This window comes from Oncorhynchus kisutch, linkage group LG29 (assembly GCF_002021735.2).
Source record: "Oncorhynchus kisutch isolate 150728-3 linkage group LG29, Okis_V2, whole genome shotgun sequence".
NCBI lineage: Eukaryota > Metazoa > Chordata > Actinopteri > Salmoniformes > Salmonidae > Oncorhynchus > Oncorhynchus kisutch.
In genome coordinates, this window is record NC_034202.2 from 13,121,334 (window position 1) to 13,148,391 (window position 27,058).

The following is a 27,058-nucleotide window of genomic DNA, read 5'->3' on the forward strand; positions in this document are numbered from 1 at the left end:
ATTGTAAAGGTTTTCATAAAAGGAATTGACAAATGATGATATTGTAATGGGATCTTTGCATAAAACATTGTTAATTTTGAGTGCAGTTATAGATTTTCTTTTGTAGTTTCTCTTTTCAAGTGCAAAAAAGTAACTAGTGTTTTTTTTCCCCCTCTTCAATCCATTTGGCTCTTGACCTTACAAAGGCACCCTTTGCCAGATCCGTGTAAGTCTGTTCTAATTCTAGTTGTAAAGACCTGAACACAGACTCCTCTTCTTCAGATAGAATATCTTTCTTTAGAAAACGGTCAAGCTTGCTCATCATCTCCTTTTCTCTATTGTTCTTTAATTGCATCAGCTCTTTGGCGCGTTTAATGACTACCACACTGACTTTATATTTGAAAAATTCCCATCGACTTCCATGACCCAAGTCTTTTCTAGCAAAAATATCTTTAGCTAATGATTTGATGTTTTCAATGAGATCAGTATCTTTAAGAAGTGTATTGTTTAATTTCCAATATCCCCGAGTACCTTTTGATTTTTTTAGTAGCTTGCAAATTCAGGGAAATCAAGTGATGATCAGAAAAGGGAGCCAACTGATGATCTACATCTATAACAAATTGTAACAAAAAAGGGGAAATTAGGAATAAATCTATTCTAGATTTACGTGACATAGTTTTGTTGGTCCAGGTATAACCCTTAGCATCCGGATTGAAATAACGCCAAGCATCCTCAACACAGAGATCCTTGCATAATGTAATGATAATGTTACTATTTTGAAAGTTTTGACTGTTCTAGGAGGAAAACGATCAGCAGATGCATCAGGTGTTTCATTAAAATCCCCTGAAATAATTAGAAAAGCCTCAGAGTATTTGTTGTTTAAATCCTGTACATTCCTGGTAAATTGGGTAAAAAGGGTCTTATTAGGAGCATGTGAGTTATGTCCGTATACATTACAGATGATGAAAATAGCATTGTCAAGTTTAACAGTTACTATGACCCATCTGCCCTCTTGTGAAGATGTGGATTCTAGAATGTCACCTTTAAACGTGTGAATAAATGTCAAAACACCAGCAGAATGATTTGATCCATGACTAGTATGTAAACGCGGATTATACCTGGTGACGACAATTTTGCTACAGATACATTTTTGCTGTGTTGGTGTCGCATAATGAATACGTAGGAGGAAATATCTGTTTTGCATTCTTTCTAACGTCTTTGCACTCCTAAATGACAAACTTGGTAGCTAACTACGTGTTTATTTGAAGTGAAAATGAGAGCAACATACAAAACCTTTTTCGTATTTTATGTCTTGATATCGAATGTTTTTGTGAACGCGTTCGAACCAATCTCAACCACATTTGTCGGTTTGGGATTTACAGCAGTCGGGCGGAAAATGTACAATTATGTATATGGTGAAAGTTGCGATTCAAAATGGATTACTTTTAATTCAACAGGTATGTGCACAACTAAATATTAAATGGTTGATGTGTTAACGTGGTTTACTTAGGCTGTTTGATCGTGTAGACACAGTCAGTCCTTTTGCGTTTTAATCTTGCAATTGCTTATCGATCTCCACCAATATACCGTTTGTCTACTTTAGAAAACCAGGGTTGACTTTAGGATCGTTACATATTGTGTGGAGGAAGTTCGCGTGGTAGGCGGGCGGCTTGAGAAAACGATACCTTAAATCCATAAATGTTTCAGTCTTGTGCAGTTTATATCTGTGGGCTGCATATAAGTTGTGAAGTGAGTTAGGAACAACTGAATCAGTGCCTCTTATAGTTTTTACATCAGGTGCAACTTTGGTTTTAGAAGTGGGGGGAGGCATAACCATAGAGGGGGGTCCTCCCTCTGAATGGTTTTGGACATCTATAGCTCATTTACTGCATTTCTACTAGGACCGGTCCGATAAACCAAGAGTAGTATTTTCTTTTGAGCAATCTATTAATACATTTTTTTAACGTGTATTTTTCCATATATAGACACACCCTATGTGTTTTAATAAAATCAACAGTAAGTACTGAACTAGTCAGCTGCTTTTAGCACACTGTTTGATTAAACAAAAGAAGACACACAAATGACTCAAATGGAGCCGGAGACCAAGATAGCCTAACCAGAAGGAAAAAAAACTGTTCCTGACCCGCCTTCTCCTGCTGACTTTCACAGATTCAGCTGTTATGCTCCTGAAGTTGCCGGTAATAGACTACACCAGCGGTCGGCAACCTTCTCCATTTGGAGTGCCAATTTATCTTACCATTTCTACCAATTTCCGTGCCAGTTATGATTTTCATATGCAATTTTGTGGAACAGGTTCATGTAATTTATTATAGTCTTTGTATCTCAAAATCATTGGCTGTTGTTAATTTACATTCTATCTAAATGAAAATGATACAAATCTAAAAGTTACTTTTATTGCCATTTGCCAACTATAACCTACATAAAGCCAACACATACAAACATTACAGCCGGCAGGTAGAAAATAACAATAATTATCCTATAAATTACATTGGCTAAGCATGGCTTGTCTGCAACGATTTTAAAACGTTGTATCAACTGTCAACTGTGTCGCCCCAAAACTCGTGCTAGTGTAGCAGGATGTGAAATGGCTAGCTGGTTAGCGCGAGTGGCGTTTCAATCGGTGACGTCACTTGCTCTGAGACCTTGAAGTAGTGGTTCCCATTGCTCAGCAAGGGCCGTGGCTTTTGTGGAGCGATGGGTAACGATGCTTCGAGGGTGACTGTTGACGTGTGCAGAGCGTCCCTGGTTCGCGCTCAGGTCGGGGTGAGGGGACGGACATAAAGTCTATACTGTTACATTGATGCTGTTGACCCGGATCACTGGTTGCTGCGGAAAGAGGAGGTCAAAAGGGGGGTGAGTGTAGCCGATGTGAAATGGCTATCTAGTGGCGTTTCAATCGGTGACGTCACTTGCTCTGAGACCTTGATGTAGTGGTGCCGCGGCTTTTGTGGAGCGATGGGTAACGATGCTTCGAGGGTGACTGTTGACGTGTGCAGAGCGTCCCTGGTCTATACTGTTACACTAGCAAACTTGAGACATTGTATAGTCTAGGCCCTGTTGATGAATAGGTATATGAGAAATGAGACCAAGTCGAGACGCTGGACAAGGCGGATACGGTATAGTAAAGGCCGTTTATTCAAGAGTAATGATATCTGGCAATTACGTGCACGGCTCCTTTCGTCAAGTTCTCATGCGAACCATTGGAAAAAGAAAGAGGCCGGTCACAATCATACAGTTCATTTTATACATTGAAATGACGTAGGTAGATTCTAGTAGTCCTGGCTTTCTGATGGGTTGTTTGCAGATGATAGACAGTCTCCTCCAGCCTGGTGTCAGTATCCCATTGGTTCTCGACGGAGTTCTTTGTCTTCGGAGCTCATCCAGAAGGGGAGGGGCTGCGTGTGTGTGCGTTCCTGTCTTGGCAAGTCTGTGTGTCTTTTCAGTGAGTGCGTGTGTGAGAGATTCTGTATGGCCCTTCCATGTTTTACTGTGAAAATACGTTGCTATGTGTTGTCACAGTTATAGCAATGCAATAGCAGTAAGCTGGTCATTTGCATAGGAAAATAGCACTTCATTACAAATCCCCCTTTTCACGTCTCCTAAGAGACGTGACAGGAATTAAAAGCAAATAAAATTTATAGTCCCCTTCTTTACGTCTCGAAAGAGACGTGACAACTACTCATATGTGCATGTTTCAAACTCCACCAGAGGATCCCCCTGTTGTAGGAGGGGGAACATCAGTGCAGGGTCATTATTTGGTGGAATAGCAGAAGTAATAACACGAAAAAGCAGGGAGCGGGCACATGGGATGCAACAACAGCCACAGAGGGTTAATATAGCAACGAACACCGAGATAGAGACCAGAATAGTAGATACCAAGACCTTATATTTACCAAATGCATCCATCCAGGAGTCCCACATGCTGGTATCAACCCCAGAGTGGGATTTCATTTTACCATTAAGGGTACGCAGGCCTTCTAACGCCAAAGTGAGGCTGCCATCAGAGGCTGTGTTATTAGGGATAAATGTGCAACATTGCTCCCCAAACATAAAACATATCCCACCCTTCTCAGCCAGCAATATGTCAACGGCAATGCGATTTTGAAAAGCCATAAGTGAGGTGGCAGCCAGTTGACCATGTACGGCCTCAAAACCTTGTTGAGTCCAATTACCTAGTTTTTGGACATTGAAATGTATATAGTTAATGCGGTCAACATTTTTATTCACAGTGCACCACCAGCAGAGAGATGATTCAAAACCTGCGGCGACCTGGTCCACCAGCTTGTACTCATCAGGGACCCCCCTAGGAACCCCTATGGCATCAATATATGTGGGATCCCCACCAGTCGGGGCTGCTTCCCGCTTGGTTCTGGTAGGCAGAAACTGTGGGTCCACAGCCTGTATCCGGGTCACCAAATCACCCACACCTATAGGGTAAACAGAGATAGGCAGCAGAAGTGTTACAAGCGCACAAGTACCCGTGGCATTATTGGGAGTTCTGTCAAAAAGCCGAGGTCCCCCACACCACCACCAGATGTCAGCCCTGATCACTGGCTTAAAACCACCCACTACTATAATAGTATTTGTACACCAACCCACAGGGAGCAACCCTAACTGTAGTATACCCCCTGTCATGTTAATACAGGAGAATTTGGCCCTGGCAACATCAGAGGAAAATACTGGTGCCCTGACCGTAGCGGAGACCACAGGGTAAACTGCATCCCACAAGGAGCAATTGCCAGTCGGATTGTCTTTGTCCATAAGGGGCATTAAACATCCGATGTTGACAGTGGCCGGGACAATGCGGAGCAATGGTCTTGCACCCATGCAAACTACGCAACTAGTGGGGGTTGTATTGGCTGCTTGTTCGGTCAATAATAACCAATTGTTAGACAAACCTGAGACACCTGTAGCAACCAGAATGTTCTCATCCGGGGTAGGGGTAGTGGCCACTAAAACAGCAGAACCCCACCCATCCCTGTGCTGGGGTAGGGTATGTGGCTTCGCCATATCGTCCCGCACCGTCACAGAAGTAGGCTGTGGTTGTGGCGTAAAGCAGATATATAGTGTGAAATAGACTTCGGTCCTGCTGCTATCTACATATGGGGCCAACGTAAAAACCTGGCAACCCATAGTGGTCCCAGGCCGTATAATCAGCTTCATTTGAAAACCAGTGCGTGAAAGTGTAAGCCGTTTGCGCCAGGCAAGGACAGCCCGTCCCTTGGAATAGCTGGACCAGTCATATCCTGTTTCTGCCACCAGGTTTTTCCAAGACCACTCACCATATCCCCCTTTGGTTATATACCAGTTAAAACTGGAATAGGTCCAGGCAGGTAGCCCCAGACTATTTCGCGCATGACCCAAAAGGCTCCAAGGCAGGTAAGCAGTGGTGGTGGCATTGAAAGGCAAACACAAAGTGGTGCTCTTCAACTTCTGGGGGGTGCACTTAGTTACCCTCACCTCACGCCTAGAAACGGTATGGTCTTGTGGTAGATAAGAGGGAAGAGAGAGAGAGTTAGTTTCACCTGGCAGAGTAGAATTCAGTGTGTGAATCGGTAGTGGGTGCATCTGTTTGTCTATGAGCCACGTGAGTGTAAGTAGAGTGACCCCTCCTATTAGAAGAAAAATAACAAACTGGGATCTCGAGATTCCCAACCGTTCCCAGGGGGAAAAGTGTGATTTAGTCAGGGAGTATGGGTTGAACCTCCCATTTTCCCTGGCTAAATAGATGTAGAATTTGGGACCGAATGTAGACCACTTAGGTCAGTTCTGACTTCCGTCAGTGTGCGGGAAGGGGTTGGAGCTGGTGTACAATGTGTGAGGTGGTGCCAATGCGCCCAATTTACCTTTGACCTGGACTGAGTGTGAAGTAACCTCCTTCACTTCGTACGGACCAGTCCACCTGGGTTCCAGCCACTTTCTTTTGTGGACCTTCACCCTTACTCAGTCTCCAATTTTTACCTTCAGTGGTGCTGGAGCTTCCGGCAGTTCTCTCTCCTGGACCTTGCGAACCTGAACAGAGAGAGCTACAGAGAGAACCGTCAGTTTTTTCACATAATCAGACATTACAATTTGTTGTACATCAAGGGCGGGCATATGACCTCCCTCCCTTGGTGGACCAGGCATGACTCTACCAGTCATTATCTCATGAGGAGAGAGATGGTTGCCTGACCCTGGTGAGGCTCTCATGGCCATCAACGCCAGGGGCAGGGCTTTGACCCATTTCAACTTCGACCCGGCACATACTTTAGCTCTTTTGGATTTAAACTGTTGACCTGCGTTTCACGAGACCTTGGGATCGGGGGATGGTACACAGAACCAAATCTGTGTGTTATGCCAAATCGCTTCCACCTGTCTCAGGTGTTTGTTATTGAAATGTGAGCCAAATAGTCAAATTAGAATTTTCTTTGGATGCCATACCTGGGTATTAGTTAGGTTAAGTGGCTAACAAACCAATCTATCATAATTAGGAGATAGCGTTTATCTTTAGAATACCTTGTCGGGGCCCATGTCGGTGTGGTCTATACTAATATCCTGAAAACATGCATTAGGTACTGAGTATGAGCCCATTGGTGTTTGATATGGTTTCAATGGGTTGTGTCTGTCACAAACATTTCATTTGTCATAAAATAAATCATCGTCATATAAAGTAAAATAATTTAAACAAAAAAAAATCTGTCATATTTTCATGTGAGGGTGCCACCAGATGTGAGACACCTTCTGTAAAATCCTTAGTTTGCCTTCGTGTGTGTGGCTATGTGCTTCTCGTAAAAGTTCTGGGTCCGTCAGTGTGGACTGTTCCATGGGCATAGGCTGAGTCTGTATAGATATTCACAGTCTTTCCTTTTCCTCTGATGAGGGCCTGCGTCAAATCCGATGATTTCACCTAATTGGCAGGTGCTGGTTGAGGGATGATGGCTGATTCAAGGGTAACGTATGAGCCGTCTGGTCCTGCTGTCCCACTGCATAGTCCGCCACATCACCATTCTCTCCTTTGTTGCAGCAGCCACCTGTGTATAACCATAGGTCAGGTTTGGTCCGTGGTATGTTTTCCCAGGTCGGGTCTTAGTTTCAATTCTTTAGCAGCTGTTTCGGTGGAGGAGTCAGGTCCTTCTCTCGTGGTGATGATGGGCAGCTTCATTGCCATGGTGGGTGTTCTCCTGACATACCCTGGAACGGCGCCTGCTGTGGTGGGTAGGAGGCAAATGGCACTGGGTGGTTGTATGCAGGTTGTTCACTCTCAATTCTTGATTGCGGCTGTGGTTGTGGCTGAGGGGATGGCCTGTAGCCACCCCTCCCTCTAGGTGGGCCGTAGAAGGGCCTTCTTCCCCTGGGTGGGGACTGAGGTTGAGACCGTGGATATGGGCAGTCCCTTGAGTAGTGACCGGGCGTCCTACAGTTGTAGCAGACTCCCCCTTTAGGCAGTCCTGGAATCCATTGTGGCAGGCCAGGTAGACTAGTCCTACTTCTATATGTGTAATTAGGTGCTTGTCCTTACTCAACATTGACAGGAGCGTTTCAAACAAAAGACAATGAATAAATTGACAACTCGTAAGTGTAATGAAATAAAACAACCTTTTTCTCACAAGTGTAACATAGGTTGTGAGTTCTGCAAATCACATGTCCACTCCGACAATGAGAACTAATGGTAAATGACTAATACAAATATATTGAATGCATTAACAGAAATGACCATAAACAAACAAACATTGCAGATTAGAGCTGATGGGAATTAACGTTAAATGCTGGCTACTACTGGTAATGTAAACTCAGCAAGAAAAGAAATGTCCCTTTTTCAGGACCCTGTATTTCAAAGATAATTCGTAAAAATCCAAATAACTTCACAGATCTTCATTGTAAAGGGTTTAAACACTGTTTCCCATGCTTGGTCAATGAACCATAAACAATTAATGAACATGCACCAGTGGAACGGTCGTTAAGACCCTAACAGCTTACCGACGGTAGGCAATTAAGGTCACAGTTATGACGTCTTAGGACACTAAAGAGGCCTTTCTACTGACTCTGAAAAACACCAAAAGAAAGATGCCAGGGTCCCTGTTCATCTGCGTGAACGTGCCTTATGCATGCTGCAAGGAGGCATGAGGACTGCAGATGTGGCAAGGGCAATAAATTGCAATTTACGTACTGTGAGACGCCCAAGACAGCGCTACAGGGAGACAGGTTTTGACAGCTGATCGTCCTCGCAGTGGCAGACCACTTGTAACAACACCTGCACCAGATCGGTACATCCGAACATCACACCTGCGGGACAGGTACAGGATGGCAACAACTGCCCGAGTTGCACCAGGAACGCACAATCCCTCCATCAGTGCTCAGACTGTCCGTGATAGGCTGAGAGAGGCAGGTCCTCACCAGACATCACCGGCAACAATGTCGCCTATGGGCACAAGAAACCTACCATCGCTGGACCAGACAGGACTGGCAAAAAGTGCTCTTTGACGAGTCGTGTTTTTTTCTCAACAGGGGTGATGGTCGGATTTGCGTTTATTGTCCAAGGAATGAGTGTTACACTGAGGCCTGTACTCTGGAGCGGGATCATTTTGGAGGTGGAGGGTGTGTCATAGCATCATTGGACCAAGCTTGTTGTCATTCCAGGCAATCTCAACGTTGTGCGTTACAGGGAAGACATTGTCCTCCCTCATGTGGTACCCTTCCTGCAGGCTCATCCTGACATGACCCTCCAGCATGACATTACCACCCCAGCATGACAACACTTCTCGTTCTGCGCGTGACTTCCTGCAAGACAGGAATGTCCGTGTTCTGACACGGCCATTAAAGAGCCCGGATCTTAATCCTATTGAGCACGCCTGGGAACTCTTGGATCGGAGGGTGAGGGCTAGGGCCATTCCCCCCAGAAATGTCCGGGAACTTGCAGGTGCCTTTGTGGAAGAGTGGGGTAACATCTCACAGCAAGAACTGGCAAATCTGTTGCAGTCCATGAGGAGGAGATGTTCAGGGAAACATTATTCAATTTATGTTGGTCACATGTCTGTGGAACTTGTTCAGTTTGTCTGTTGTTGAATCTTGTTATGTTCATGCAAATATTTACACGTGTTAAATTTGCTGAAAATAAACGCAGTTGACAGTGAGAGGACATTTCTTTTTTGCTGAGTTTATGTAAGGGGGAATTTATACACAGCAAATAATGCACACAATGAAGTTATGAAACAATGAATGCCCACGAAATGGAGGAAGAGTGCATTCTGGAGAGAGACTTGTGCATCTGTGCCACAATCCCCATATTCTTGAACCATGGTATCCTCGCAGCCTTGTCAATTGATTAGTCCACTGAGACATTCGCAAATCACACAGGTGTCTCTTGGGCCATGAAAAAAAAATTGTGGGGCAAAAAAGTATTTAGTCAGCCACCAATTGTGCATGTTCTCCGACTTAAAAAGTTGAGAGAGGCCTGTAATTTTCATCATATGTACACTTCAACTATGACAGATAAAATGAGAAAAAAAAGAAAATCACATTGTAGGATTTTTTAATGAATTTATTTGCAAATTATGGTGGAAAATAAGTATTTGGTCACCTACAAACAAGCAAGATTTCTGGCTCGCACAGACCTGTAACTTCTTCTTTAAGAGGCTCCTCTGTCCTCCACTCGTTACCTGTATTAATGGCACCTGTTTGAACTTGTTATCAGTATAAAAGACACCTGTCCACAACCTCAAACAGTCACACTCCAAACTCCACTATGGCCAAGACCAAAGAGCTGTCAAAGGACACCAGAAACAAAATTGTAGACCTGCACCAGGCTGGGAAGACTGAATCTGCAATAGGTAAGCAGCTTGGTTTGAAGAAATCAACTGTGGGAGCAATTATTAGGAAATGGAAGACATACTTGACCGCTGATAATCTCCCTCGATCTGGGGCTCCACGCAAGATCTCACCCCGTGGGGTCAAAATGATCACAAGAACGGTGAGCAAAAATCCCAGAACCACACGGGGGGACCTAGTGAATGACCTGCAGAGAGCTGGGACCAAAGTAACAAAGCCTACCCTCAGTAACACACTACGCCGCCAGGGACTCAAATCCTGCAGTGCCAGACGTGTCCCCCTGCTTAAGCCAGTACATGTCCAGGCCCGTCTGAAGTTTGCTAGAGAGCATTTGGATGATCCAGAAGAAGATTAGGAGAATGTCATATGGTCAGATGAAACCAAAATAAAACTTTTTGGTAAAAACTCAACTTGTCGTGTTTGGAGGGCAAAGCATGCTGAGTTGCATCCAAAGAACACCATACCTACTGTGAAGCATGGGGGTGGAAACATCATGCTTTGGGGCTGTTTTTCTGCAAATGGACCAGGACGACTGTAAAGGAAAGGATGAATGGGGCCATGTATCGTGAGATTTTGAGTGAAAACCTCTTCCATCAGCAAGGGCATTGAAGGTGAAACGTGGCTGGGTCTTTCAGCATGACAATGATCACAAACACACCGCCCGGGCAAAGAAGGAGTGGCTTCGTAACAAGCATTTCAAGGTCCTGGAGTGGCCTAGCCAGTCTCCAGATCTCAACCCCATAGAAAATCTTTGGGGCTGTTTTTCTGCAAATGGACCAGGACGACAGTAAAGGAAAGAATGAATGGGGCCATGTATCGTGAGATTTTGAGTGAAAACCTCTTCCATCAGCAAGGGCATTGAAGATGAAACGTGGCTGGGTCTTTCAGCATGACAATGATCACAAACACACCGCCCGGGCAAAGAAGGAGTGGCTTCGTAACAAGCATTTCAAGGTCCTGGAGTGGCCTAGCCAGTCTCCAGATCTCAACCCCATAGAAAATCTTTGGAGGGAGTTGAAAGTCCGTGTTGCCCAGCAACAGCCCCCAAACATCACTGCTCTAGAGGAGATCTGCATGGAGGAATGGGCCAAAATACCAGCAATAGTGTGTGAAAACCTTGTGAAGACTTACAGAAAACGTTTGACCTCTGTCATTGCCAACAAAGGGTATACAACAAAGTATTGAGAAACTTTTGTTATTGACCAAATACTTATTTTCCACCATAATTTGCAAATAAATTCATTAAAAATCCTACAATGTGATTTTTCTGGATTTTTTTCTCTCATTTTGTCTGTCATAGTTGAAGTGTACCTATGATGAAAATTACAGGCCTCATCTTTTTAAGTGGGAGAACTTGCACAACTGGTGGCTGACTAAATACTTTTTTGCCCCACTGTATCTATTTGTGACTGCTCGACTAAAGTAAATTAAATAGAGCCATTTGTCATACAGTAGGCTATTCCATATAAGACACCTAGACATTATGAATGTTGCACAGTAAACCCTTGTAATAAATCAAATCTAGTGATACATCTTGGCATTTTTGCCATCCATTGTGACATTGTGGTAGGATAACCAACCTTCCAATTAATGGCGATGCGTTTCATAGCCACTATAAATGCTAGGTTACAGTCTTCGGATAAGTTTCCAGTATCAACATTTCCAAGCAAACAAAACCAGGGAGAAGGGAGAATCTGTAGACATGCAGAGATAAAATAATACACTCTTTGCCCGAATTCAGCCAGCCTTCACAAGTTCATAACATATGCAAATATGTCCCTTTTGTGATTTACACATCCAGCAGAGATGGATAATATTCAGTTTCATTGGCATATAGGATGTTCTGTGGATGGTCTTAAACTGCAGTAATTTACAGTGGGGAGAACAAGTATTTGATACATTGCCGATTTTGCAGGTTTTCCTACGTACAAAGCATGTAGAGGTCTGTAATGTTTTATCATAGGTACACTTCAACTGTGAGAGATAGAATCTAAAACAGAAATCCAGAAAATCACATTGTATAATTTTTAAGTAATTAATTTGCATTTTATTGCATGACATAAGTATTTGATCACCTACCAACCAGTAAGAATTCCGGCTATCACAGACCTGTTAATTGTTCTTTAAGACGCCATCCTGTTCTCCACTCATTACCTGTATTAACTGCACCTGTTTGAACTCGTTACCTGTATAAAAGACACCTGTCCACACACTCAATCAAACAGACTCCAACCTCTCCACAATGGCCAAGACCAGAGAGCTGTGTAAGGACATCAGTGATAAAATTGTAGACCTGCACAAGGCTGGGATGCGCTACAGGACAATAGGCAAGCAGCTTTGTGAGAAGGCAACAAATGTTGGCGCAATTATTATAAAATGGAAGAAGTTCAAGATGACGGTCAATCACACTCGGTCTGGGGCTCCATGCAAGATCTCACCTCGTGGGGCATCAATGATCATGAGGAAGGTGAGGGATTAGCCCAGAACTACACGGCAGGACCTGGTCAATGACCTGAAGAGAGCTGGGACCACAGTCTCAAAGAAAACCATTACTAACACACTACGCCGTCATGATTTAAAATCCTGCTCAAGCCAGCGCATGTCCAGGCCCGTCTGAAGTTTGTCAATGACCTCCTCTGCATCAACCAGATGGAATTGGAGAATGTCATGTGGTCTGATGAGGCAAAAATAGAGCTTTTTGGTCTAAACTCCACTCGCTGTGTTTGGAGGAAGAAGGATGAGTACAACCCCAAAGCACACCATACCAACCGTGAAGCATGGAGTTGGAAACATCATTCTTTGGGGACAGGGGACAGGGGACAGGACGACTGCACCGTATTGAGGGGAGGATGGATGGGGCCATGTATCGCGAGATCTTGGCAAACAACATCCGCCCCTCAGTAAGAGCATTGAAGATGGGTCGTGGCTGGGTCTTCGAGCATGACAATGACCCGAAACACACAGCCAGGGCAACTAAGGAGTGGCTCCGTAAGAAGCATCTCAAGGTCCTGGAGTGGCCTAGCCAGTCTCCAGACCTGTACCCAATAGAAAATCTTTGGAGGGAGCTGAAAGTCCGTATTGCCCAGCGGCATCCCCGAAACCTGAAGGATCTGGAGAAGGTCTGTATGGAGGAGTGGGCCAAAATCCCTGCTGCAGTGTGTGCAAACCTGGTCAAGAACTACAGGAAACAATCTCTGTAATTGCAAATAAAGGTTTCTGTACCAAATATTAAGTTCTGCTTTTCTGATGTATCAAATACTTACGTCATGCAATAAAATGCAAATTAATTACTTAAAAATCAGACAATGTGATTTTCTGGATTTTTGTTTTAGATTCCGTCTGTCACAGTTGAAGTGTACCACTCCTTAGATAAAAATTACACACCTCTACATGCTTTGTAAGTAGGAAAACCTGCAAAATCTGCAGTGTATCAAATACTTGTTCTCCCCACTGTATGTCTGAGATTATATGAACATGACTGTACTTTCAAAGATATCTGTATCCATTCATCATCAATATTGTGTTGAGTACTGACCGTTCACCATGACAGTGTAGTCTGTATAGCTGTTCCTACCGTGTCTGTTTGAAAGTAGGGAATTAGCTAGGGAAACTGACAGATCAATAACATTACATTGCTAAACTGACTAATATAAACTTCAGAATATCAGTCTAAAATCGTTTTGTCTGCTGGTTCCATCGTTTTATTCAGGTCTAGTGTGATTGAGACAAAAATAATATCTAAAGTTTGTGAGCTAGCCAGGTAAAGTTAGCCAACTTTTGGCTACCTCTAATGGTACATCAACTGGCAAAAACTAGCCAAGTTAGTTTGAAACGGGACAAAAAGGCTACAAAACATTTCCATACACACAGCAGTCTGTAGCTAGAGCCTCGAGATGAGCTGGCTGTGGTAGCTAGCTAGCTGCACTACCGTTTAAAAGTTTGGGGTCCTTGTTTTTGAAAGAAGAGCATTTTTTTTGTCCATTAAAATAACATAAAATTGATCAGAAATACAGTGTAGACATTGTTATTGTTGTAAATGACTATTGTAGCTGGAAATGGCTGATTTTTAATGGAATATCTACATAGGCGTACAGAGGCCCATTATCAGCAACCATCACTCCTGTGTTCCAATGGCACTTTGTGTTAGCTAATCCAAGTTTATCATTTTAAAAGGCTAACACAACGTGCCATTGGAACTCAGGAGTGATGGTTGCTGATAATGGGCCTCTGTACGCCTATGCCAAAAGTTCCCGGATGTCGTACTACATTGGCCAAAATATGAAGTATACACGCAGAGGACACTATTTCTGTACTTTAGGGCCCATAATGCAATTCTTCAGGAAATAGGCATGGCTTCACATCGTTTTCAGATTTGAAGAAAATGGCGGGAAATATGTAGCTGAAGTTCATCGAGAGCGGATACAAATTCATTGCTTTAACTAATTATGACAAATGTTAAGAAAATGTTGAACAATGTAATAAAGTAATGACTTTTCAAATAAGTTACTTTACATGTTATGTTGGCTGACAATTTAGCATATCATTACATCAGTATGTACCGGTATGTTAGCTAGCCACCTAACATTAGTTGGCTACTTATACATCAAACTTGCCAGTATTTTAACTACAGGCTATCTAACTAACTACCCAACTAACTACCCTAACTACCCAACTAACTACCCTAACTAACTACCCAACGACTTGATTGTTCCCGTCATTTAGCTAAATGGTATAGTCGTTGTGCCTTCTCAATGGACATTTGGGTGACTTCGCTCTAGCTATCTACTCCGATTTCCGAGCACTCTCGTCTGAGTGTACCAGAGCACAGAATAATTGATTTACGGGTGCTCAACACCCGTTGAATATGGCCAGTGTCAGTAAACGTTGGCAAAAAAGAGTCAAATTGTTTCCAGCAGCACAGTTAGTCACCAATGGATAACATGAAAACTGCCGAACCAGCTCTGCTAGGGTGAGTAAAATGGTTTGAGTGGTCTCATTTGTGTCTGGAAGTAGCTAGCAAGCTAGCCAACATTAGCTTGGGTGCTTGACTGCCGTTGTAAGGCCAGAACGCTCAAATCAACCCTACTCTTCGGTGTGAACGTCCAGTCAGAATTTACAAACGGACAAGCTGACAACTCTCTGAATTCATGGGCACACTGAACTCCAAATTGAATTGAAGAATACACCCGAAGTCATAAAATGTCTAACTAGTAATTTATGCCAACTAGCTAGCAAGAGGTTGCATAGCAACAACAACTTCCTGTAGACAAGCAAAGAGCTAGTACACTCAAATTAAAGTATACCGTTCATTTGCAGTATACTAAAATGAACTAATAGTATGTAGTGTATATAATCATTGTAGTATACAATATGTAAGTAGGGGTATCCGAACGCCGCTATAGCTATCTAAATCGGGCAAAAAAAATATCCTGCACCCCCTGACAAAAATCAGTCCACCATCTGGCTGTAGCCTACACCACAGTTTCTATATTAGCGGGTTAGGGTTGGATGCGGGCCTCAGATTTTCACATTATCGCGTGTTGTGACTATCATTGTGATGACATGCTGTTTAATCTAATCGATTACCTAACGTTTAATTATTACTTGACTATATTAATCATGCAACAATTAACTCATTAGTAACCTGGGGCACCACAGGAAAAGTTTGTTTAATGAGTTACCGTTTCTCGAATTAACTCAAGAATATCAGAATTTTGATATAATATTAGTCATCAATCAACCATTAATTATAATTGTACCTCATTTTGAACATAGTTGACTTCAAATTTGTACGAACCCTAACATAAATGATGAATCAGCGATATACAAATTGGCTTAATTATTTATTTATTGACTAAATAATCACACACATACATACACACACACACACACACAGCATAGTTATTGGTTACTAACACAATGCAATGATCGTTTCCCAGTGGACTAAACTGATATGACTCTGCTTGTTACACAATGTGGCGGATTCAAAAGAGAGGGAAAGGGAGAGACAAAGGAATTCAACTATCAGGACGTTTGTAAGCTATGCTCATGGGAATATGAATACTTTGCACATGAACGACCGCTCATTCGACAAGAATTGCAATGTACTTTTTAAAGACATAGTCAACTTAGTGTATGTAAACTTCTAACCCCCTGGAATTGTGATACAGTTAAATAATCTGTCTGTAAACAATTGTTGGAAAGATTACTTGTCATGCACAAAATAGATGTCCTAACCTAACCAAAACTATAGTTTGTTAACAAGAAATGTGTGGAGTGGTTGAAAAACAAGTTTTAATGACTCCAACCTAAGTGTATGTAAACTTCCTACTTCAACTGTACAGCTACAGACTGTGAATGTGTAGTCTCGTCTTCACCTTCGTATACTGGTCTTCTAGTTTTAACCATTACGTGACGTCCGGTTTACACTGTCCGCCTGCTTGGTCTAATGTAACTTTCATGAGGACTACTTCATAAGCACTCTGGTAAAAGGGGCGTTCCATCATTTTGGCATAATGTCTGTGCTCACATGGGCGTGGTTTCTGACTTGGCAAAGTTTATATGGAAAACGATTTTTGACTCCATACTGCAGTGCAAGAGGGAGAGAGTTTATGACCGGTCATTAAAGTCATACAACCTGCCCCACTCCCCCTCTTCTTCCACTCACCCATGAGGGAAAGTCATAACAGTCGGGTGGTTGTGGATGGGTTATTAGCAATTGCGGGCGGGCGAGTAAGAGTGAACAAACAGCTAACTGATGCCCCGCTAGCCTACTAAGCAGCTGTGCCCTATATGTGTAACTAATCACGTTATTAAGATAACCACCTATAATTAATATAGAAATAATGGTGGTGTATTCATAGCACATCCCATTCATTGACACTAATAATCGATTTTTGCCCTGTCATCAGGTTTGGAAGTGGCTCTAGATCAGAAACTGTTTGGTCAACATGTTGCCTCCAGAGTCATCCAGAAATCTGTAACAGGTTTCATGAACAATAAAAACCCTAGAAAGCCCCTGGTGCTCTCTCTACATGGCTGGACTGGCACAGGGAAGGGCTTAGTCTGGAAGTTGATGGCTGAAAACATCTACAAGAAGGGCATGGCCAGCAGTTTCGTCCATCAGTTTGTGGCTTCTACTCACTTCCATCATCCGAGTCAGCTTGAGAACTACAAGGTAAAACAAGTATTTTGTTATATTGAAGTGTAATCCCCAGTAACCGTGGCAGGGAAATTCTCAATGGAGAATTAGCCTGTAAAAAAATCACTATGGTGCATATTCTATATCAGTGGAATTCAAATCTTACCCTACAAGGTCTGGAGTACTGTTGGTTTTCTGATCTACCTGATAATTAATTGCACCCACCTGGTGTCCCAGGTCTAAATCAGTCCCTGGTTAGATGGGAAGAATGAAAAAGAAAAAGCAGTGGAACTGGCTTCAAGGTCCAGATTTGGATTTGAGGGTTCTCTATGATAGGGAATGTACAGTATCAGTCAAAAGTTTGGACACACCTACTCATTCCACATTTAAAAAAAACTATTTTCTATATTGTCGAATAATAGTGAAGACATCAAAACTATGAAATAACATATGGAATCATGTAGTAATCAAAAAGGTGTTAAACAAATCAAAATAAACTTAGTTAAAAAGAACAGCTCATAAGCAAAGATAAATTACAGTCTGTAATTACTTTAAGACATGAAGGTCAGTCAATACGGAACATTTCCAGAACTTTGAAAGTTTATTGAAGTGCAGTTGCAAAATACACCAAGTGCGATGATGAAACTGGCTCTCATGAGGACCGCCACAGGAAAGGAAGACCCAGAGTTACTTCTTCTGCAGAGGATAAGTTCATTAGAGTTACCAGCTTCATAAATTGCAGCCCAAATAAATGCTTCACAGAGTTCAAGTAAAAGACACATCTCAACATTAACTGTTCAGAGGAGACTGCGTGAGTCAGGCCTTCATGATCAAATTGCTGCAAAGAAACCACTACCAAAGGACACCAATGAGAAGAAGAGACTTGCTTGGGCCAAGAAACACAAGCAATGTGAGATGTCTTTGTGAGACGCAGAGTAGGTGAATAGATGATATCTGTATGTGTAGTTCCCACCGTGAAGCATGGAGAAGGAGGTGTGATGGTCTGGGGGTGCTTTGCTGGTGACACTGTTGTGATTTATTTTGAATTCAAGGCACACAACCAGCATGGCTACCACAGCATTCTGCAGCGATACGCCATCCCATCTGGTTTGTGCTTAGTGGGACTACCATTTTGTTTTTCAACAGGACAATTAGCCAACACACCTCCAGGCTGTGTAAGGCCTATTTGACCAAGAAGGAGAGTGATGAGTGGAATGCCAAGAGGAGAGTGGAATGCTGCATCAGACGACCTGGCCTCCACAATCACCTGACCTCAAACCAATTGAGATGGTTTGGGATGAGTTGGACTGCAGAGTGAAGATAAAGCAATCAACAAGTGCTCAGCATATGTAGGAACTCCTTCAAGACTGTTGGAAACGCATTCCAGGTGAAGCTGGTTGAGAGAATGCCAGTGTGCAAAGCTGTCAAGGCTACTTTTGAAGAATATCAAATATATTTTGATTTGTTTATAACACTTTTTTTGGTTACTACATGATTCCATATGTGTTATTTCATAGTTTTGATGTCTTCACTATTATTTTACAATATAGAAAATAGTAAAACATTTAAAAACGTGGAATGAGTAGGTGTGTCCAAACCTTTGACTGGTAATATATATATTAATTTTTTTAAATATATTTTGCGGCTTTCCTGTAAGCTATCTTCACTGCTGTAGATAAGTCTGTGGTTTTACTGCTGTGACCATATCCCCAGTCTGAACTGCAACAGTGGGTAAAAGGCAATGTCACCAACTGCCCACGTTCCATGTTCATCTTTGACGAGATGGACAAGATGCACCCTGGCCTGATCGACTGTATAAAGCCCTACCTGGAATACTATGAAAATCTGGATGGGGTCACGTACCGCCAAGCCATCTTCATCTTCCTCAGGTAGGCCAGACAGACCAGCAGTGTGTGATAAGAATTCCTGTGTTGTTTTTGGATACTTATGTATTTTTTTTTTTCATTTTGGATATACAGTCAAATATATTAGACATCCATCATCTTTCCCACAACTTAATTATTCGTTGTAGTGACCATGGTTTTACTTAGCTAAAAGTCAGCTGTCAATCAGATACGGCCCCCCAAAACTAGAGTTCAGTTACTTCACATAGATAAGATGTTTTATTTATATAATATGCTTATGTGAGATACTTGTCATTAGAATGTCTCCCTTTGGACTATACTGTTGTCAGTTGCATTTTTCCCTTCTCAGCTAGGGCTCAGTCACCTGGGGCCCAGAGAGGGGAGAGGTCAGAATGGAACATTGTTTTCATATGTGAATGTTTCTGTTAAACCATGTGAAGGGATGGCGTGATTAAGGGGGAACCAATTATCTCTTGGCTCCACAATGTCTGTGCGCAAGTCACTCCCCTCAGTGAGCTTGTCCAGGAGTGGAGAGAAGAGGGGGTTTACTTGAGATGGGAAAATATAGAGTTGACAATTGAGTTATGCCTTGGATGAGTAATGTTTTGGTACTATGAAGTACCAGGAACGAGATTAGAACCTCGTTTTAGAGACCAAACTGAGCGATAATTTATAGCAAATGCAATCTGGCTAAGGGATACTCCTTTCTCAAGTAAAAGGCCCTTTGTGAAGAGTTCCTAAGATCTGTGGTTCGTCATGTAAGTTGAGAGGGGTGTATCTTTGCTATAAAAGATCTCAGTTGCCATTATGTTGGGACTCAACAATTTATTATAGATAGTGAATTGTTGAAAGTCACAGGGCTATGGTAAAGCTCATATTATTAAAGATGAAGTTTAAGTATAACTCTGACTGGTGTGTGGTTTGTAACTCTCCTCATTTGGTAATATAGGAAATTGCCACGACAGTGTCGATTATTTTCATTCTTTTACACCAGCAGCTGAAACAACAATATTATTAGTTGTAGAAAATATATTTCACAGTGGTTTAGATGGCACAGTGATTCTTTACTAGCTTATTTAGTCACATAAACTGAAATTAGGCTAACTATTAGAGTTTTAGCAACCAGGAAATTTCTGCATAGTGCAACTTTAATATCTACTAGTTTGTTTTGCTCATCTCCATAGCAATGCTGGAGGGGAGAAAATCACGCAGGTGGCCCTGGACTTCTGGAAAGCAGGTCGAGACCGAGAGGAGATGAAATTGCATGACTTAGAACCAGCTCTCTCCCTGTCCGTGTTCAACAACAAGAAAAGTAAGCCACCTCTTTTGCTGTCCTTCTTTAAGGCTGAAGCCTAACTTATGCACTTTGGTAACTCTTTTTTTTATATTTAACAAATCATGCACATGTTTGTCTACGGTCAGGATTCTCTCCTTTGTGTTACTACGCCTGGGATTAGAAGACTGGGGATGTTATTGGAGTCTTTTTAGACCTTCAATACAAAGATGACTTGTGATATCTATATTCTGTCCATCTACCTTTCTTGCCCCTGCCCATTTTATGACTATCCTTACCCCCTAGGCACGTGTGTACATCTGAGAGGATTGGGTAAGCAATTGGTGGTAGCTTCTTCTTGCCCATCTCATGCCTGTGTCCTTCCCTCCCTTTCTCTGTGTAGGTGGGTTGTGGCACTCTAGTCTGATAGACAAGAACCTAGTTGACTTCTTTGTCCCCTTCCTGCCTCTGGAGTACAGACACGTGCTGCTGTGTGGCATGGCAGAGATGTCCGCCAAGGGCCTGGAGCCCAACCAGGATGTGGTCGACCAGATGGCCAGAGAGATGGTCTATTTCCCAAATAGCGAGAAGATCTTCTCCGTCAAGGGCTGCAAGACCATCAACGGAAGGCTAGATTACTTCATAGTGCATGTTTGAGGCCAACTACGTTGCTGCCGGCGGCTGCAGACTGACTTATCTAATCATAATGAGTAGTAATTTAGGATGAAAAGTGGTTTATAGGTCTGATCAGTCGTTCTGCATTTGCTGACGGTAATGTAGACGATCTCCGAGGGAACAGCTACTGTATCTATCTACCTCCTACTCTACTGTGTGCACTTTCTTTTTTAAATGTAAAAAAAAAAAATGTTTCCCCTTTTTAGTAGCTACTATCTTGTCTCATCACTACAACTCCCGTACGGGCTCGGGAGAGACGAAGTTTGAAAGTCATGCGTCCTCCGATATACAACCCAACCAAACCGCACTTTTTCTTAACACAGCGCGCATCCAACCCGGAAGCCAGCCGCACCAATGTGTCGGAAGAAACACAGTGCACCTGGCAACCTTGGTTAGCGCGCACTGCGCCCGGCCCGCCACAGGAGTCGCTGGTGCAAGATGAGACACGGATATCCCTACCGGCCAAACCCTCCCTAACCTGGACGACGCAAGGCCAATTGTGCGTCGCCCCACGGACCTCCCGGTCGCGGCTGGTTACAACAGAGCCTGGGCACGAACCCAGAGTCTCTGATGGCACAGCTGGCGCTGCAGTACAGCGCCCTTAACCACTGCGCCACCTGGGAGGCCCTGTGTGCACTTTCTTAATGAGAACATCTCCGCCAGTCGGAGTGAGGAAGTCAGTGACTGATGATGACCCGCCCCTCAGACCTCCCACTGTCAACAACCATGTCGAGAACATCAACGGCCTTGTTCTTGTAGTGTCACTTCTCCCTGAAGATGGATTACCGAGAGAGAGGATGCCAGATTTAAGAAGAGATATAAAATTAAAACACTGAGGGGAAACGCTATTATTTTTAACCAATCAAGGTGCTTGTTTCTGATTTCAATTTTTTTTGTAAATGATTACCTCCAAATAATGATTTTCTTTTTCATGGAATTCTGCTGCACATGAACTGTGGCAAGTGAAAATTAGTTGTGTATTAGAAACAAATGTGGTTTAAAGTTACAATCTCTAGTACTGTAGAAAGGGCCCATGGTGGAAGAATCCTTTAATTCATGGCCACTTACTCAGCTTGGCCAGGAGCGCTTTAATTAGGTCAGGTGGAAATGTCCGACAGATCTCAACTCCATAAAAGGAGGAAATCTCCGATCTGACTGCTTTCTCTTCCTTAACTCCGTCTAATCCAGAAGTTCTGTGTATCCATGAATCCACGTAAGTCCACCAAATCTGTTACCTTTCATCTGAACTTTTCATCTGAACTTTTCATCTGAACTTTTCATCTGAACTTTTCATCTGAACCTTTCATCTGAACTTTTCATCTGAACCTTTCATCTGAACTTTTCATCTGAACCTTTCATCTGAACCTTTCATCTGAACTTTTCATCTGAACCTTTCATCTGAACTATCTGTTGCGATCGGGAGAGTGGGCCATAAGTTATTGTTTATAGTTATTACCGCAGAGCGCAGCTTGGAGAGCACGCTTCAAACCTATTGTTTAATGTGAATGGTCAATGATCACAGCCCTACGGATCATCACAGGCCAATTATGCCATCGATATATGGTTAATATGTCGTGAAATTACATGTACATATGAAGACACTTGAAAGGGTGAAATATGAAACGTCATCGTTTGCTGAACTGATCGATTCTGATATCAAACTAATGGGGATTATAGATTGAATAACCGATCACTGTTTGTATTATTCTTCTCATGATTATGATTAATAGTTACGAGCATAAATGACTCAAGGATGATTCCTATTGACTTCTTAATGAACTGATTTGTTGAATTCCCAAATTTGAATTAATGAATGATTGTTAATGATTTAATATTTCTGATTATGAATTTGATTGTATACATGTTATCAATTTGATTGGATACATGTTATTCTGTTTCCTTGGTTATGCAGCAGACTACCCAGTAAATATACCACTTTATGGTTAAAGGAATTCCTGCCTCAGTCTCATTCATTCCTCCCCACACAGATTCCACTAATCTTTCCTTCGAGCAGGATCATGACTGAGCTAAAGACAGGTGAAATGGAGGGAGAGAAGGAAGAATTGTCTCCACTGGAAGAAAGGAGAGAGGAAGAAAGAGCAGCTGAGGAAAAGGTCTTGGAACAAATAAAAGATCCAGGAACTAAGCCTAAAGCAACAAGGAAGGCTTCATCCTCAACCACCAGAAGAACCAGACAAGCACCTGGTTATCTTTATTATGTGTTTTCCACATCAAAGGGAAAGCCCACCAGAGCTCAGTGGTGACGGATCAACTGTACGTTTCAGCCATCAACCATCCCCGGAGAGCCAAGGACCGGAAACTGCTTTGGGACGGGAAAGTGGTCTACAGGAAGAACCTATGGAGGAGGTAACTCCCACCGCACAGGTCGACCAGCTTCCTGAGGCAGGCTCCGCTCACCCCTTAACTAATGGGAAATTGTCGAGGCACTCTAGACGGGAGTGAGAGTTCGACCAGTGGATACCCCTTTCGAAGTGGCCATGGCAGCCGCCATTCACTAGCCCTCAGCGATTCACAGACCGCTGTCCTACTAGCGTTCGAGGAAAGCGAGCGTCAGATTGAGGTGGAACGACAGGCTGACGAACAATGTCACCTATTGGATGTGCAGGCCCGTAGAGCTCTACCGGAACGGGAATTCATTGCCAAGGACCTGACACAGCAGTGACAGCACCGTCAAGCAAGAAGGGAATTTGAGGAGGCACGGATGGTCTCATCCTTCCTGGAGAGGAACGAACAGGGAGTTGACCTGACCACCCCTCCACATGGACCTAACCTGTCTGGGATACTAGGGCCGGACAAATGTCACCACTCTCTAAACGACAGAGGACTCGCAGTCCATGAGATCAATGTGATGGTTATATTCTTCAAGAATCAATGGGTACATATCGTTAATTGAAAAAGATTTGGACAGCTGTAAGTATTGCAGGTTTCCCCTTTAATTGTCATTGAAAATGTATCACCTGAAATATTGTCCACTGGATTCCCATTGTGTATTTTATATCTGTTGTCAATACCCAGTTTACCAATACCTAAACATGGAAAAATATGCCTTGACTTGCATCTATTTTGCATTTGTTTTTAATCGTTTCATTCACCAGAAGCATTGTGTACATTTTTCAAAATCTGCTGTAAGTTTATCTTTGGGGGTAGTCATGACTGGCCTGTGAGGATCAGCTCTATAGAGATATCCCTCACTCCAGCAGAGGGGAAGAGGTGTGTGTCTGGGGGGGTTTATGACCCCTCACGCCCGTTGTATATTATAAGGCAGCAGACCAACTCCGTTCTGGTCTCTGAGATATCGTAATGTCTTTGTCCCTTATGGAGTATCTACCTCAGAACTGTCACATGCAATAAATGGACTTTGGGACATTATATTTCATAAACATAAACATAAAATGAGGGCAGTTGGCCTATGAAAATGAATGTCAATTTTGTCATGTAATTAAAAGTTAAATGAGGACGTTATGACATACATTGTAACTTGTTTACATACTGTGCATTGTGTAGAAAATATCCAGATCAAAGATAATGTTTTTGTAAAGATGAACTGAATTTAGTTGTCTAAACCAGATCCTGGTAAGTCTAATACCTTGCCTTGTAACTAGCTACACCTCAGGGAACCAAGGGAGCGTGCCACAATGACTTAAATGCCCTCTTTTCCCCTGGGTATAAAGCATTTGTGTTAAGAGTTAACACATCATACTAGAGATCACGTGCTGCAGCCTAGGTCTACTATTATTTGACCGCAAAACGCAACACGAGGTTGAAGAAGACAAAGGATCCTCTTAACAATTAATGCTACATTTGAGTAGCTGTATCTAAGAAGGGGAATTCAAGCAGGACCACCTGGTTATTCTCTCCAAGCAATTGTGTGTCTACACTGCTTTTCTTCCCACTCTGGGAATATCTAAACGGCTGATTAGCCATCCTCAGAAGACCAATCTTCCAGAACGAGTACAAGGAGCCAGACAACTAAGGGAAAGGACATTGTGACACCTTGTGGACAATCAGAGACTTGCACCCGGCCATCCGAAGAACAAGACCCACTAAGTGGAACGCGGCCCTTGAAGGCCTGGGCCCATCAGGAACTCGGCCCACGAAGAGATACCCAACGGAGACCTTCAACCAGTAAATACATTCATTATAATTCTGACAAATAAGAGCGGGCAGTTCAGGGCAAGGTGTTAGGGCTAAACTAAGCATAGTTTACAAATGTATCCAAGTGTGCTTTTCTCTCGTGCACTTTCTCTCTCTCTCTTGAAATCTCCATCTGTGTAACTTGTCATATTGTGTTGGCCCGCTAGGGACCTGAGTAACTGAATTAAATTCTAATCAATAATCCTTAACCTAGACTGTATGTTTATCTTATATTATCATTTAGCTTGTTAGTAAATAAATAATCAACCCAGTTGGTGTGGTACGGAATGATTCAGTGAGACCCGGGTTTGTGCAGATTTAAGAATTATGCGACATTCAGAATGAGACTTATGAGGAAATTAAATAATTAGTGACTGCTAAGAAATTGATATTCTTTGAGTTAATTTGGGAAACGACAACATATTAAACAAACTCCCAAGGTTACTGAGGTAATGGTTACCTGATTAATTTAATCACGTAATTATAAAAATAGTTAATCATTCGTTGAATAGCATGTCATCACATTAATGATAGTAAATGTCACGACAGGGTATATTTCATTTTCAGTCCACCAATTTCATTTTTTACAAGGTTTATCCAGATTTGTCCTAAATCATTTAATTGAGTAGTCCAACAGTCCTTGATTAAATATCTGCAACGAAGTAAATCCAATTGTAATATGTTTTAATATAACTTAACCACAATGAAACAATTGTATATTGTATGTACAACTGTATACTGTGCCTTAGTTGGCATACTGTTCCCTGTCTAAACAATGCACAAAATAATTACAGGAAGGAAGGTTTGCAATTTTTCATAAAAATGTTTGGTTTGAGTACATGCAATATCTAACATTTTTTAAGGTAATGTAAGAACTCCTACTGTTAATTCAGGACATCATAGGAGGCATATTTGTAAATTTGACTGTACTTTTTTTTCTCAAGCCCAAGCATTAAAGCTCTGAATATTTACAATAAATCTCGAAGCATTCAAACTTGCTCATTTATGCATATTTGGATGCATTATATTCATGCGAGACCATAACAATTTAGCTGGGATTTTAGTCTATGGATAGGTTGTAGGCTTGTCTGATCTAGTCAAGAAGTGTAATATTCTCTTTCTCATCTCTTCCCTCACCTCCCAGATCATGGCATGCAGGGAGGTCAGCTCCACACTCTTCACCCCTTCTGGTGGTCTTGAAAACAGGGCCGTCATGACGTTGGTCATCACTACACTAACATCAGCAGCACTCTACGACCAGTCTGATGGTGAAAGCTATCAGCTTTCAATAGAAACACATAAAACATTTTTTATTTAACCTTTATTTAACCTTTATTTAACTAGGCAAGCCAGTTAAGAACAAATTATTATTTACAATAACGGCCAAACCTAACCCGGATGACGCTGGTCCAATTGTCCGCCGCCATATGTGACACCTCTAGCAATGAGATGCAGTGCCTTAGACCGCTGCGCCACTCGGGAGTCCTAAAATTAGGGGATTGATCATCAGCAAAACTGATCCCTGATCTAGGATCAGTTTTGCTCTTTTGATCATGTTGAATAAGATTACATGGACAGTGGGGACCTAATCTTAGATCTGGGCCCATTTTCATAGTGTCTAAGTGTCTGTGGAAATATGTCAATTTTGACAAAATCAAAAAGTTAGTTCCATGTTCAGTTTACCTGTGACAATGAGGGAGTGGAACTCACTCAGAGAAGTTATGACAGAAGAGGTTATTCTTATGAACACAGACGTAGTTCCCTTGGTGGAAGTCATCTGTAGCAGAGAAGAGGAAGGCAGTAGAGTGGTTGACAGCTGGCTGAGTCTGGGTTCTGTTGGAGCCGGTGACCGTGAGAAAGAAGGAGCCTCCTGAGCAGATCACCACAAAATAGGATGGTATTTAACAAAAATGAATTACTACAAATTAAGCATCCTTTCTATGGGGAAAATACTCAATTGCAGATTCAGAGCCATCACATTTAAAGGGTATAATAAGTATCTCTTCTGGAACAGTGGTTTAGCATTGAAACAGGAAAGCCACAGCCCAGTTGTCAGCACACCACTTCTGCAACACCCATTTCTTGAAAGAAGCCGCTCTAGCCTTTAGCTCATTGCGGATGTTGCCTGTAATGCATGGCTTATGG

At 42.5% G+C, this 27,058-nt stretch overlaps 1 protein-coding gene across 1 annotated transcript; it reads left to right on the forward strand.

The window, feature by feature from the left end:
- Window positions 1–1,119: 1,119 nt before the first annotated feature.
- Window positions 1,120–24,244, forward strand: LOC109874140 (torsin-1A-like). The gene is made up of 5 exons (XM_020465941.2): window positions 1,120–1,436; window positions 16,716–16,981; window positions 18,659–18,834; window positions 19,995–20,122; window positions 20,487–24,244. The coding sequence occupies exons 1-5, from the start codon at window positions 1,253–1,255 to the stop codon at window positions 20,738–20,740; spliced, it is 1,008 nt and encodes a 335-aa protein (XP_020321530.1). The 5' UTR covers window positions 1,120–1,252; the 3' UTR covers window positions 20,741–24,244.
- The last annotated feature ends 2,814 nt before the right edge of the window (window positions 24,245–27,058 follow it).

Coding starts and splice junctions, on each gene's coding strand:
- LOC109874140 (XM_020465941.2), top strand. CDS start 1,253: ATGAGAGCAACATACAAAACCTTTTTCGTATTTTATGTCTTGATATCG. Junction 16,982..18,658: donor GTCAGCTTGAGAACTACAAG/GTAAAACAAGTA, acceptor CCATATCCCCAG/TCTGAACTGCAACAGTGGGT. Junction 20,123..20,486: donor CGTGTTCAACAACAAGAAAA/GTAAGCCACCTC, acceptor TTCTCTGTGTAG/GTGGGTTGTGGCACTCTAGT.